At 38.2% G+C, this 14,909-nt stretch overlaps 1 protein-coding gene across 1 annotated transcript in view; it reads left to right on the top strand.

The window, feature by feature from the left end:
• LOC128821424 (monocarboxylate transporter 13-like) overlaps positions 1-14,909 on the top strand; it is a 23,265-nt gene extending 8,356 nt beyond the window's left edge. Inside the window, exons 2-6 of the mRNA XM_054002455.1 lie at positions 2,180-2,303; positions 5,750-6,048; positions 9,597-9,740; positions 10,871-11,677; positions 13,482-14,909. Of these exons, the coding sequence (XP_053858430.1) occupies positions 5,847-6,048; positions 9,597-9,740; positions 10,871-11,677; positions 13,482-13,708 (1,380 nt within the window). The 5' untranslated portion in view covers positions 2,180-2,303; positions 5,750-5,846 and the 3' untranslated portion in view covers positions 13,709-14,909. The remainder of the gene's footprint in view (positions 1-2,179; positions 2,304-5,749; positions 6,049-9,596; positions 9,741-10,870; positions 11,678-13,481) is intronic.

Raw genomic sequence — 14,909 nt, 5'->3', positions numbered from 1 at the left:
TGAGGAGAAGTGACTCTTCTTGCCACCTGGAGTAAACTTTTTTCCTCCAGTGTTATGAATGGAAACATGAAAGTTCTCCTGAGTTTTGTAAGTTCTCCTAATGTTTTGTAACATTTCTTAAATGTTGAACAAGAAATAAAGTAAGCAGTTTAATAGAAGTGAAGTCTACAATTTTTTTCTTACTTTTTAAGTAGAAATAAGAAATACTTAAATTTTATTTGTAGATTTAACTAGTGGAGAAAACCATTAGATGATTAAGGAAATGTACTGTCCACAAGTATAGCATAAAATTTCTGTATGTTGACAGAAAATTGTGAAAATATTTTAGCCTGATGAGCAAAATCTACTATGGTATTAATGCATAATAGTAGTTCTGGATAACCCAAACTAAATTGTATGAGTAAAGACTAAATGTATTTAGTAGGAAGGACTGTAGAAAATGAACATTCAGTGTAGTCCTACTAAGATCATTTTGGTTTTAAGACAGAGTCATGACAGTCCATGACAATATTCCTTTGCACATAATCCCCAGTAATATTAGTGAATATAATGTTAAAAATAATCTGATGGACTGACCAGTGAAATATTCCAGATTTCATTATTTTTTCTATAGACTTCAGTTCCCATGACTGTAATATAATATTCAAGGGCCTATTCCAAGCATCCCAACAATGAGGAAGTCAGGCAGATACACCAGGAGGCTTACTGGGTGAGCCGTGGGTTCTGAGGGAATGGGCAGAGGAAGTGGCTGAGGCCACAATGTCGCATTTGAGAAGTAAGTAGCGGTGAAGCTGGTGGAGCTGTCAATGACTGGCAAAGGGGAAGCTAACTACTGTTTTGAGCGAAGCAATAAGGAACAACAGTGGAACTACAGGCCAATCAGTCACACCCCTGTGCCTGGCAACATCATGGGTCAGAATGTGGCGGGCTCATAGGGCATGTGAATACACCGATTGTATAGAACTGCCATGTGATTTTCTCCTCCGGATTAAGCAGGCTCATCTGTCAAGTTTCATGCCTGGCTACTTTTTTTCTGGCTTCTGCATTGTAAAAGCACACAATTAATTTCTCCAAACTAGAAAACTGCCCCAGTGTAGTGACCGGCAGGGTCAGTTCACCAGTCTAGTTCACTGCATGAAAGCCCATGTGGTAGCAAGAAGGTGAAGTAGGAGTAGCGGCAACTTTTCTATCAAGAACTGCACAGTAATTCCACTTCAAAAACTACCCCATAATTTTCCTTTGCCATGATTTTGTCTTCTCCAGCCCTAAAACATAGCTCTAGAGAATTTTCCCAGATGTCACGTCACAAACTTGCTGACTTCCCATTCAAATATGCCAAAAATATGAAATATATCTGTTTCTTAGTTATGCAGGTCAACTGCATATTTATACTTCCCTTAGCACACACAAACTACACAGATTACTGATCAAGTCATGAAGTAAGTATACAAACATATAAATAAAAATACTACAAAATGCAACAAGTTACTGCAACAGCCCACCCTGCCCCCCAACAATTACAATAGCAGTATAGCCACCACAACCTTAGTGCAAGGTGAATTGGTAGGAAAAGGAATAAGTTCCAATAAACTAGCAGTGAGAGCTGGGAGAGAAAAGTTTTACAAGGACCAGCGGTATTTAACTGTGGGCTCTTAAATCACACAAGAAAAGGACTGCTCTGGTGTGGTGAAAGGTTCAAATATGCATGTATCATGCTCAGGAGAGCACATTCAAATTTCCTGTAACTTCTGTAGTTGCTGCAGGCTATGTGATGCTCACTGTAGCCAACATCTGCCCAACAGCTCAAGCATAGGGAAGCCACAAATGAATTTCAAATCTGAGTAAACATTTGCAGTAAATGCCTCAGAACACAGGAGATTTTGAAGTCAGCTGACACATCTGAACTTTCTGGTTGGTCCAATAGTTGAGTTCAGTAGAAAATATGGACAGCAGTCCAAGGCTAGTGTAAATATTGTGCATATAAATAAAACAAAATCTGCATTCCTCTTGTAAGTTTCCTCCACCCATTCCTGATTTTGGTTCTCTGATCTCTAGTCAGGACAGAACTTTGTTTTTTCTGAGTATAGGTGGAGTCAAATGACTTTTGAGGAGGGGAGGAGGGGATTCTTATAAAATCCAATTCTTCCACATCCTGAAGGAGACAAATTTGTTTACCTAGCCAGATGGTAGTTCAGATGAGAAAGATGACCTGGTGGTTTGCAGCACAACTCAAGAACTTACATACAACTGGAAGGTGAAGAAGGAACTTCATATCCTATAAAAGCCTTGGCTATCTGAATAAGGTACTTTCTTGATGACTTGATTTTTGTTACTTCTAACTGGTGGCTCATAGCATTCAGCCAGTCTGAGTGTTAGATGAAAATCATAAGGTATTTGAATGTGATGAACATAGCCTGTTCCTTGCCTGTGTACCAAGTCACATGTGTGGAGGGAGTTTCAGCATAAATTACAATTGATTTATTTATTTCTTCCCATCTTTCTTCTAATACAACCAATAAAATAAGACTATATTATTTAATCTGTTGTTAATTTATTAAAACTATATTTTGTATTTAGTTTTACATAGTTCCTGTTTCAAGGTATCAGCCTTTGGTAAAAGTAGTTTTGTGTCTATGTGTATTAAGTTTTTCTGTCTATGTATATTAAGTGGTTTTGTGGAAATGACAGCAATGGCTTTTGATATGCTTGCTCAACAATTTCATGATGGAATACTGGCATAAATTGCCTAAAATTCTGTTAATACATATAATGTTTCTTAAAACCATGCTGAAAAATTAGGTAAATCTACCAAAGCATCTTGTTCCCCAAGATGGATAAACTCATTATGATAAACATTTCCTGGTTTTTATTCCTTTTCTCTCTGTCTCTCTGTTTTTTTTTTTTTTTTTTTTTTTTTTTTTTTTTTTTTTTTTTTTTTTGTTTGTTTGTTTTTTTTATTGTTAAGTCCGAAGCCAAGGCAATAGTATAATATTTGTACTGGAAACCCAAACCAAAAACCCATTACCAAGTCACATTTCTTTCTCTTAGTATGGAAAAACTTAATACTTGCCATTTTTTGTTTTCTTGGGGAACCTCTATCTGTAAGGTATCACCAGCTCACAAAGAGTCCAGTCAACCTCCATTCAGAGAGAATGAATACACTTATCTGGGGAGTGTCAAGTATGAGCTGCATAAAAACAAGAAGTTTAAGATTCATACTAGCAACAGTTTTCCTTGATTCCACCATCATGTTGTTTTGCAATGTGCAGCAAATGTATTCAACTCATTTGAGCTTTTGTAAAAAGTTAATTAGAACATGGAGTACAAGATAACCAAGTAGAAAAAGTATCTGTCTTCACAAGTTTATGTGGCACCCTAAAATGCAAGCAACGAGATAAGCATTTTATAATTTATTTTTATTATTGTCTGATTAGCTGTTTGAATCACTGGCATGAATCAAAGCAGAAATAGCTTGGAGAACTTGTAGAGCATGAATAGAGGAACAGCCCCGGTGCCTCAGAAAGTGTCTTTGTAGCTATCCAGGTGCAAAGATAAAGGTTGTACTCTTGAATGTGTGTTCTTCCTGGCAAAATTTGCAATGAGCATAATAACACTACTAACAGAGCTGTCTGCTCTTGCTGCTCTTCCAGCTGCCATGAGAAATTTTGAAGGTAAGAGTCAGTGGGATGCTAGACAGAATGCTTATACTTCCAGGCACAGCTTTACATTTTTGAGGGACCTTGTGTATGACCAGGCACAACAGAAGGAGCAGTCTCCCTATAGGTCTTTCCTCCTTTTTATTTAGAAGGTTAGCTCCAAGGACAAAATGGATTAGTGAAGATATTAATACCTTACCGTTTACCATTACTAAATAGCTAAGAGCAAAAGGAGATCCTATGTAGGTTTTTACAGCTTAGGTTGTTTGCAATTACATAATCTTACAATAAACTTTCTCTTGCAAGTGAAGGAGGAAGAAAGCAAAGCACGGTGTCAGAAACATGTTCCCTTACTGTAGTATCTATGCTTTCTTCTACTCTGTTCAGGCATTCCAACAATTCCCTATAGTATGTAGCTGCACTGCTTTCAGATCCATAGGGCTGCTGGAAAATAACTATCTCATTAATTAATAATGCAACTGAAATAGTAATTTCATTTTGGAGTTACTTGTAACACTGTGATCATTAAAAGGAACTGAAGGATGAATTCTGAGCTGTGACATAAAAGATGTATTTGTCGTAAGGAAACATGCTGTTCATTTAAGTTTTGTGAGCAGTAAGGCCCAATTTATTCTTCTCCTGGGAGAGAGTTTGCCTAATGAAAGTGAAGGGTGCTGGGTGATGTCATGCAGATTTTATCATGCCTGTTTTAGTCTGGGTGTTGCCTGGTAAGCAGAAGGATTTCTTCTATCTGTCTTGTGGCACAAATTATAATCCCTTGCCCAGGCATGTCTATGCAGAATGCAGAAATATCAGTACCACAGTCCCTAGGCAGGCTCATTTAGCTTGAGTGTTGCGTCCTTTTTATGTTCTTTTAAGCCTCAAACAAAATTATGACCATGCTACTTGAACTCAGCATTGTCAGAATGCTATATCTGCAGCTTGATATAATTTCTGTATTTTCTTATTGTGTACTGAGCACTAATACAAGTATTAATGCTTCCAACTTTACAAAATTTATGATCTTTGGAAGTATTAGCTACATTTGACAACTGAGAAAACAGGCACAGCAATATCTAACAACTTGCTTAGTATCACCCCAGAAACTGTGGGAATGAAAACCTGATTCCTTCATACAGACCTCAACATAAGGCAGTCTCTCCCTCTCTTGTGGCTGTTCTAAGATTTTTTAAGATGTGCAAATGTGTCCAGTGCCATGTCAGTCCAGACACGGGGCAGTAGAATGATTTTGTTTCTGATCTCTATAAGGACTGTCATGACTTTTTTTCCCCCACCCTGCTGCAGTGATTCAGATCCTCCTGAGATCATGCACCTTCAAGGGACCAAATCACAGGACTAGTGACTGCTTCTTTGTACTAGATAATTTCAAGTGGTATGGATTCCCTCATGCAGCTCATTTTCCCCATGTGCACACAGGGTAGATAATTTTAAGTAGTGTACATCTTCAGCTGTCTCAAGTTTCCCATTCTCCTCCTGAGATAGGTCTTTTTCGGTCTTCTGTATCTTGTACAATATTCCTCAGAATTTAGTGCCCATGAAGAAACCAGAAGAATGCAGGAATGTTTCTCTCCCTCCAGCCAGATCCTGTGTCCTTCACGCACTACATGATTGCTGTGTGTTTATCACAAAACTTTTAAGGGGAAATACACCTTTTCAGTTTTATGCTTAATAAGATGTTCTTGCCTATGAATATATCTTTGCAAGGATAGATGTGCACCACTTTGGCAAAAATGGTTGGCGTTGCAGGAACAAGTAATATTTATAAATGCTAAAATGTTGAAGACCCTAAAATTCTTCTGTCTTTGAAAATCTTCATGTCTGAATATTTTCCCATTGTCTTCTCTCCTTTGTTCACATCTGCATGCTTCTTTTGTTTTCTTAACTCTGTACTTGAAATTTTTAAAAATTTCTTTATTCAGTCTTCTGTCTCTTGAGGCCTCTGTTACCCAGGTAATATTTTCAGTCAAACCACTGTAATGAATGTTGTATTGTAACTTGATAATTACTTGTGTAAGCCATTCCTAGAATATTTTAATTATTTTCTTTAACAATGGGCCTTCTACCATTTGCAGATCTGTTAAAAAGCCTCATCACCATCACTACTGCTCCAGGAAAAAAAAAAAAAGAAAAACAACCCAAAAACCAGAGAAGATTTAAGAATTAGAAAAGATGCAGGCTAAAGACAGCAATCAACCAGATGGTGGCTATGGATGGGTTGTGGTAGTGTCAGCCTTCATGGTGATGGGCCTCACTGTTGCTGTCCTCAAGACTTTTGGTCTGCTCTTTGTTGAAATCCAGCAGCACTTCGATGAACTTGCAAGCACCACTTCCTGGATCACATCAGTAACTATTGCCGTCTTTCATTTAGGAGGTAGGTACTCCTCTAGCATTTTATTTTCATATTAACTACCCGAGAAATCTTCCTTTAAAAAACCTTAAAAAAAAAGTAAGGTCTAGACTTCCTTTTTCTGTCTTTACAGAAAATACAGAAAAATTTCAGAAAATTGGCATTTACTGCCTCACATATGGAATGGATTAATAAGAAAACTCGATAGAAACAGGAATCTGATTACTTGAAAAAACATCATGTACCTAAACTCATGATTAAGCTTTGCTACAGGTTTTGAGTTAAACTCATTAGAGGTAATTCTGATAGCCACAGAGCTTATTGAATCAAGCTCTTAGAACAGTTTGTGCAAGTTCACTGACTTCTGAGTGACTGTCACTTTTTCAAAGTACTTCAAAATACATGGATTGTGACCCCATCCATCAGGTAAGCCATCTGCTACCAAAATGATTCTCAGTCGTGCTTTTTCCCACTTCTTTTTATCTTTACCAAGATCCCCTTTCTTTGCATGTATTACCAATTCTATGTCTTCTTCACCCCTCTTACTATAATTCCAAGTTATTGATCTACCAGAAGACTCACTGAGTTAAAAAGCAGAGAGAACTCAATAAAGACATGACCACGAAAGCAGGGAATAGGGGAAGATAGGGTGAACTATCCCAGTCAAAGGCACTGAGGTCAAATACCACATCATACCAAATGAAGGAGGGAAAAATTTGAAATGTACTGCATTTGACTCAGCTTGGTTGTTTAGAGAGTCCTTAGGGTCCTGTAAACTGCATGATCCTTCACATATGTGAGGATTCCAAACATGTGCAGGCTTGAACTGCACAGAATTTGTGAAGTCTGCTCTGCATATTCTCATAGAGATATATGGTTGCAATAGGTAAATATCCTTACATAATAAATGCTATCATGATTTTGTTTCTGAAGACACTTCTTTGCACAGACACTGTGTAATTACATGCATCCTACTCAGTCCACATCTATCATTATTATTGCATGGAACTGCAGTACTTCCAAACATCAAGAGCAATTGATCTTTCTTTGAAAAATTCATTCAGAAGGAAAAAAGTCAAAGTAAAAAAATAAAATAAGTCATGAGTTGAAAAGATTTTATCAGTTCCATAAACTGCTACCCTTGATGCCTGCTTTGTAGTGACAGATATAATTAACTAGAAAAAAAAAAATTGAAAAACCTGCTTTACAGACCACAGAAATTAATAAATGGTAATCTATCAATCTGGTTAACAAAACAGATGTATCACTGATATATTGTGATACTGTTGTGTCATTCAGGCTTTTGAACTTCATGAGAAGAAAAAGCCAGCATAGGAGGGAAAAACTTAACAGTCCTGTTTTAGTTAGGTTTTGTTTTGTTATAGCATATATTTACATTGTATAGGAATGTATGAAGGAATAGCGCATATGACACAATAATATCAAGTATAAACCAGAAAAAAATATATTTGCCTAGCCAGGTGGGACGCCAGCCTCCTCCAAGGAAGGCAGGTGTAGTTTTTCGGCAGAAATTGTTTCTCATCCTTTGAAATCCATTGAAAATAATCCTCTTTCAGTGGATAAATCTTGGTGGTCAAACATTCCAAACCCCCTCTGTATAGTGGCTTATAAATGTCTCAGGTCAATACATAATTGTCCTCATCTTCTTCTGCCTTTGCTTCATTTATAGGGACCACAAGACTTCGTAATGAAGATCATCTGAGCCTCCAGTTCTTTGAGCATGTTTCCCAGCCTGGCTTAGTCTTTCTTAATGTCTGTCTCTGGGAAACCTTAAGTGTCACTTGGCTCAGTATGAAGGATGATCACTGAATTATTATTTTTTCCTATTTGGATCCTTTCAACAGCAGATCTGTTTCTTGTGTCGAAGGAGCGCATGTGCTTCCACTTCCAAGGTCTGCACTTGCAACAGGCTGTTCAGTTTACCACAGCAAGGATTCTCCCTATCACCTTCACCAACCTTCTCTCAGTACTGATGTACACCTCCCAACACCTTTTTGTGCTCTTGTTGTCATCCCTTTCCATCACTTGTGCATTTTCTGTGTGTTGCCCTTATCCTTTCAGACTCTGCAGTCAAGCTCTTTTACCCATTTCCAGTTCTATGGCTAGCTTCTTTCTTTCTCATGCTACTTCATGTTTAATTTCTGCCTGTTTATTCTTCTTATTTGATATTTAAGAATTGAGATTTGGTAAGATTTCTGCTCCAGCTGCAGATCTTTTTCTTGTCTTCAAGAACTTTCATAGATGTTATCCTATGTCTACTTTTTTTCATCATATTTTATGATTCACCAACTGTATGTACTTTATCATGTCTCATGGACTACATCTTAAAATAATGACTAAATTTCAGTATCATTTTTACATGCTTATAAAATTATCAGATTTTTGCTGTAAAAGCTGATGAGACATTTGAGGTTTGTATAACTCCTGCCAGTCTTTCTGCTGTCAGACAAGATACATGCTGCAGATTTTGCAACTAGTACTCTGTCAGGTTTATTTCATTTCTCCTAGCTACCATATTATCTTAATTCTGATCTTAGCACAGGTTAATGTACAACAACCTGCCCCTACAAACTACTACGAAACCTTCCTTGCTGGCTATTCTCTCTTAATAATTGTCTTCCTACTTATTTGAATTTAGAGGCATGGTCCCCATTAACTGAATTCCGTTTTATGCATGAACTCCAGTTCCCAGGATATTTAACAGATTGTAGGGAGCTGGTTCATGCTACTTGGTACTTGGGAACCCCCTAGTGGCCATGGCCATTTAAAGAAATCCTACAGCCTTGACCTCGACTCTTGCGATGCTGATGGAAAAAACAGCCAGGCAGTAAAACTATCCTTAATTAAGCAAAAATATCCCTAACATTTCAGGTGTTTCCAGACAGTGACCAGAGACCAAAGCAGCTGCTTGCCATCAGACCTGCACCTTTGCCCTTGTGTTGAAGAGCCCCTGCACTCTTTTGTGAGAAACTGTACCACTAAATAAAAATTTAAGAAATGAACGGCCAATTTTCTGTGAAAAGTATTACCACAAAATAAACCCTAATTTTTGGTCCTTTATAAAATTTTTAAATTCTATTAAGGATTGATTTTTGCAAAATTCTAGGGAAAAAAAATTAGTTTTCTCCAGAAAGTTTTCATGCCAGCCATATCAATAACACATTCTCAATAGTATGATTTTTATAGATGAACCTATAGATTCTGTGGCTGAAGTTTCACTTTCTGCTAAAACAGTCCATGAGGTTCTGCCATGTTGGTAGTTGTATCCTTACATGAAAATCAGTAGAAGGAAGGCACTAAAATGCTCTCTCCTTTTAAAAAGAGTCCACATATGCAGAATATATTTTCAAATCTGTGCCTCACTAATTTCTCTATCAGCAAGGATACAGTTTTGAAATTTTTATTGACCTACCCCATCCAGCAGAACTAAGGCTGTTTGTGTCAAGCATTATAAGGGTAGTCCTCGTCAGAATGTTTTATTTATTTGGCTATGTTGATCAGATTAATGTTCCTAATGTATTTTTCTTTCTCTGATTTTTCTGCTGATCAAGCCCCTGTTGCCAGTTCACTGTGTGTACAATATACCCATCGGACAGTTGTGATCACTGGAGGACTTCTGGCTTTTTCAGGAATGGCATTAGGATTTTTTGGACTCAACATGGTCTGGATGTATGCAACGACTGGCTTCCTACAGGGTATGAATTCATGGTTTTCTTCCACCAGCAACTTATTTGAGGGTGCTAGTGGTAAGAGTTTTAAAATCTGGTATCTATTTTGACTTTATGAGCGGCCAGAACAAACAATGCTCTTTAAAAGTGATTTCCCTCCCATCCCACTCTGGAAATAAGAATTTGTACAGGAAATCTGCAACAACAAAGAAGACAAATATTTAGATGCCAGTGATTTACACTTGCAAATTATATGCAAGCAGAAAATTAAATGCTTTATTTTTCATTCAGAGATAAGAGCTTTGTGAAGGTTTAAAAAAACTTCATAAAGGGTACTGAAGTAAAAAGACAGGGAGATCCCAAATTCCATACTTTCTATCAGCTTATCCTATGTTTTGAACAGAGTCCCAGGCTTTCATTTTATTCCAATCCTTTCCTTTACTCCAGGCAAAACCAGGCCAGAAAATTGTGTCCAACAGCTAGCAGATTTTCCTGGAACAGGAAGCAAAGCTAGCAGGGAATAAAATAAACCATTCTGAGTTCTGCACTGCATGCCTGAGAAAATGTCTGGAATTTGAACCCTTTGGCAGTCCTGGGCTGCCAAAGAGTCTGGGGAGCCTCCAACATAACTCTAAGTTAGAGCAGGTTTTAAGTTTGCTCAAAGCAGTTGAGCAAGAAAATTAAGAGCAATAGAGGCAATACACCAGCTTCCTTCATGTCCCACCTCACTGTCTACACTGAACACAGCTCAGCTTAACCTGCTGGTCTGACCTAGTACCACCTTTAACACAGACAGCGTGGACACTGAGATCTGCCTAGCTTCAACCACATGACCATGTGGTTTCTCATGCACTGGCAAAACTGTGCAACCAACTGGTTTTTTTTAAGTGAGAATCTAATAATGTATATACTTAATGTTCTGCTTTTTCACTTGAATTTATACAATGTACAGAATATAATGTCACAATTATACCCTTACACCTAAGGGTATTATACCTTACACCTCTAGCTAAGCTCGTGCTTCTTCTAGGCAAAAATGTTTTCCTCCTAACACTTTTTAACTTTGCAAATGTAGAAGGACTGACTGCTTTAATTTCCACCTTCACAAAATACCTCAATAGCATCTAACCAGTGCTATTTCTATTGGTGTTTTTCAGGTCTTGGCATTTCCTTTTCGTGGACACCAGCCATTAGCATTGTTAGCCACTATTTCTCCAAGAAAAGGGCTTTGGCCAATGCTATTGCCAGTGCTGGAGAATGTGCCTTTGCATTCATGTTTGGGCCGTTTTTCCAGTGGTTGATTAGTCAATATGGATGGAAAGGTGCCCTCTTGATCATAGGTGGCATCCAACTCAATATTTGTGTCTGTGGAGTATTGATGCGACCCCTGGCAAGCAGCTGCTTCCTTGAGGCCAGCCATTGTGAAACTGAAACACCATCTGGCAATGGTGCATGCAGGAGAGACGAAGAAGATAAGTCTCCCATCATGCACAAAACCTTCAACTGGATGCTTGTGAGGCGACCAGAATTTGTACTTTATGCCATTTTTGGTATATTAGCTGCTATGAGTTTTTTTGTTCCTCCATTATTTTTAGTTCCACTTAGTTACAGCCTGGGAATAGATGAATCATGGACTGCATCCCTCCTATCCATTTTGGCAATGGTGGACTTTGGAGGCAGATTGCTGTGTGGCTGGTATGCCAACCTCCATGTTACCAAAACCATTCATTTGCTGGCAATGGCGATTACATTGATCAGTACTTCCCTGATGCTCCTGCCACTGGCTAACAATTACCTTTCCTTGGCAATATTCACTGGCTTCTATGGATTCTTCTTTGGTACAACAGTCGCCATTCACATTACAGTGCTAGCAGATGTTGTAGGCATGCCAGAATTTGACAGTGCCCTAGGACTTTTCATGCTAATTCGAAGCACTGGAGGCTTTATGGGGCCTCCTCTTGCGGGTAAGTTAAGACAACTCACTGTCAAATACAGTTTAAAAGAAGAAAAGGGAATGGTAATCCAAATTGAAAAGATCTGGATCTGCACTCAAATTTCCCCCTTTTTTTAACTTAGGGGTATCTGAGCCAAGAAGTACATAAAAACAAATAGCCAGTTTAAATCCTCTCCAAAATACCTTGCTCCCTCTCTTCTGTGTGATTTTAGAGATACCTTTACAACAAGAAAGGAGGCATGAAAGGCAGGGTTCACATGATGGTCCTGCTTCCTGAATCCCACATAATGCCACTTGATGGCCTCCAACTATCTAGCTAAGAAAGTGTGCCTCTGGGGCAAGCAGCGGACACACACTTTCAGAGAAGAAACTGAAATTTGAGACTAGTGATGTTGCACAAACGTTGGTATTGTTGGGAGGGTTTCTACAGAAGTTCAAATTGAACAGCCTGAAACATTAGGCTATGCAAACCTCAAGGAAATATTCAGAGAAATGCCTGCTGGTTTCAGACAGCATTTGAGCCAACTAGTATAATAAACAGGGAAGGCAGCACATAAGAACAGTGGGAAGAGAGAGCAGACAATGAGACAGCACATGGATTTACGGGCTGGTAACAAGATATAGTCATCTTGGAAAAATGCAAGATGAACTGCAAGCTGTAGAGACTTTAAAAAGTGATACAGAAAAAAAAAAAACAGCGTAACTTGTACAATGCAGATCTAAGTCCTCATCCAAAAACCGTTGTTCACGCACCACAAGTGACTTTTGTGGTAATGATATTGCTAATGGGTTGCAAATGAGTCAGACTAAATACTGGAACATTTTAATTCACTTCTGAAAATACAGGAACCAGGAATAAGGTTCAGAACTGCAGAACAGTATCAAAAATGTGTTGGAAAGATCTGAATAAAATACAGTTTTTAGTGACTGGTCACTAGTACTGATTATCTGGGAATCAGTGTGGTCCCTTTTTGTAAATTTAGTAAACTACAAAGAAGATATGGAAGAGCTGGGAACCCTAAGTGCCTCTCAAGCTCTTCTCTCCTCCTTTGAGTGTAAAATCTAAAAGATTTGAGTTCATGGTTCCTGTGCCTATATAGGGATGATCTTAGTTTAGAATGTGGGGTAGGGAGTACCCTAAACATGGACAAACTTCCCACAAGCAAGCAACCTTCATCAGCCCACAAAGAACGTGCCATCATACCACACACTGCTGCAGTGCTATTACTATACTACTGTACTGTAGAGATTTTTCAGTATAATACGCAATGGCATCACATATTTTGGTTGGCTTCAATTCCCTGAAAACCAAGGTCTTTTTGTTAACATCTGTGACTCTTTGTAAAATGATGAACTGGAAACCCATAACACATCAGACAAATTCTCTAACTTTCTCTCCAGCAGATGAATCTCCTTTCCTTCTTTAAACTCACTCATGCTGTAGTTATGGTTCAAATTACAGCAACTGGTGACAGCTACACCACAGAAGTGGAGCTGCTTACATACACTTGTGCATGGTTTGTCTTTTTTTTTTCTGCCAGTACCTGCACTGTCTGCCACACTTTAGGTTGGAAAGTGCTTCAAACTGTGTAATATATGGTTTCACTAGCAATTCACGTATGAAAAACAACGAGACATGAATTATGTTTCAAACTAAAAAATGCTATACTGGGGTGATGTTCCATGTGCTTATGATGTAGACAAGTATGTAGCCCAGCACAGTGCCTTTGTAAGAGGATATATTCACACTGCTGAGCTAATTTACATTAGCCTGTTCTCCATCAATCCCATTCCTGTCATTTGTTTCTCTCCAGGTCTGATTGTGGACATGGCTGGAGATTACAGAGCAGGCTTCTACATGGCAGGAGCCATTCTTGTCCTATCAGCTGGATTTTTAATTATTTTAGATCGACTCCAACAGAGAAAAATAAGAGGAAGCAAGATTAGAACTAAACCAGAACAGTCAACATTACCCTACCCTTCTCTCCATATCCTGAAACATCAAACCAGAAGGTATGGAGAGCACAGTGTAGTGGTGTGACTACATGAGACTTCTGACAGCATCTCAAGGACACAAGGAAATGTTTTATTTTTGCCAAATTCTCTACTATTACAATTTACAAAAGAACAGAAGTTTTGGGTAGGACTGTTTGAAACAAAGGAAGAAAGTAATTAATTTACATGCAAACTAGAGCAGTAATCATTACCATATTATTTTGATATTGAAGTTGCATTTTGACTATGCAAGTCTTCCTAGGGTCCCACAGGGCTGTGCTAAACGAAATAGGCAAACCGTGGTCTAAATTAAATTGCCATGAAGCATGTGTGCAGCAGGTAGAAACCCTACCCCCAGTTGCAGACTGCAGCTATCACTGAAAAAAAGGAATAGGCATCAGCTCACAAATGCTTACTTGGGAAAGTAGTGCCCAGTATTTTCAGTAAACAAATTGGATCTGAAAGCACAAGTAAATGAATACAGTTTTGAGCTAAAGGGTTTGCAGGTACTCTACAGAGCAGTGCTGGAATAAGATAAATAAATAAACAAACCTGATATAAGGTAAAAGTTATATGAGTAATAGAATACAGTAGAGAGAAATGCAGTCCTAGATATCAGAAGTAAAAAGCAAAATACACCCACACGAGATGAAGTAAGGATTGGTGAGAAGTAGAGGAAGACCTAAGGCTACAATGGACTTCAAACTGAGTAAGAATCCCAAATGCAACCCTGTATTAAAAATAGCAAATGTCTTTCTGTGTTATGGTAATATAGAGGAGATAACAATGGTAATATAGAGGAGATAATGATGCTTACAAGGCTTTAACTGGAAGAAGTACATGAGTTGCAAAGAATTAAGTGGAATATAAATGAGAGAATTAAGAAAACAGTCTGGGGAAAAAGTATAAGAAATAGTTTGCCTGGTTTAGAAGACAAAAATTTTTATAGGGCATGAGAACAGCGTTCAAATCCATAATAGGCTGAGGTGAAGAAAACATGATCAATTCCTTTTCTTGTTAAGAGAACTGGTAATTGATAGCATACACAGAAAGGCAGCTATGTAACAGGAAAAATCTTCATTGTGGCCTGTTAAGATACAATGCAGGCTATGAATGCAGCATATGAAAACACAGAGATATCAGAGAATAGGTAACACACAATCAAGGATCTAAATATATGTGCTTCATAGTAGGATGGGGTAGATGACTTCCTGAGGTCCCCTTCAGTCCCACATTCCAATTATCCT

This window comes from Vidua macroura, chromosome Z, assembly GCF_024509145.1.
Source record: "Vidua macroura isolate BioBank_ID:100142 chromosome Z, ASM2450914v1, whole genome shotgun sequence".
Classification (NCBI taxonomy): domain Eukaryota; kingdom Metazoa; phylum Chordata; class Aves; order Passeriformes; family Viduidae; genus Vidua; species Vidua macroura.
This window is presented reverse-complemented; position numbering and strand designations above follow the sequence as displayed.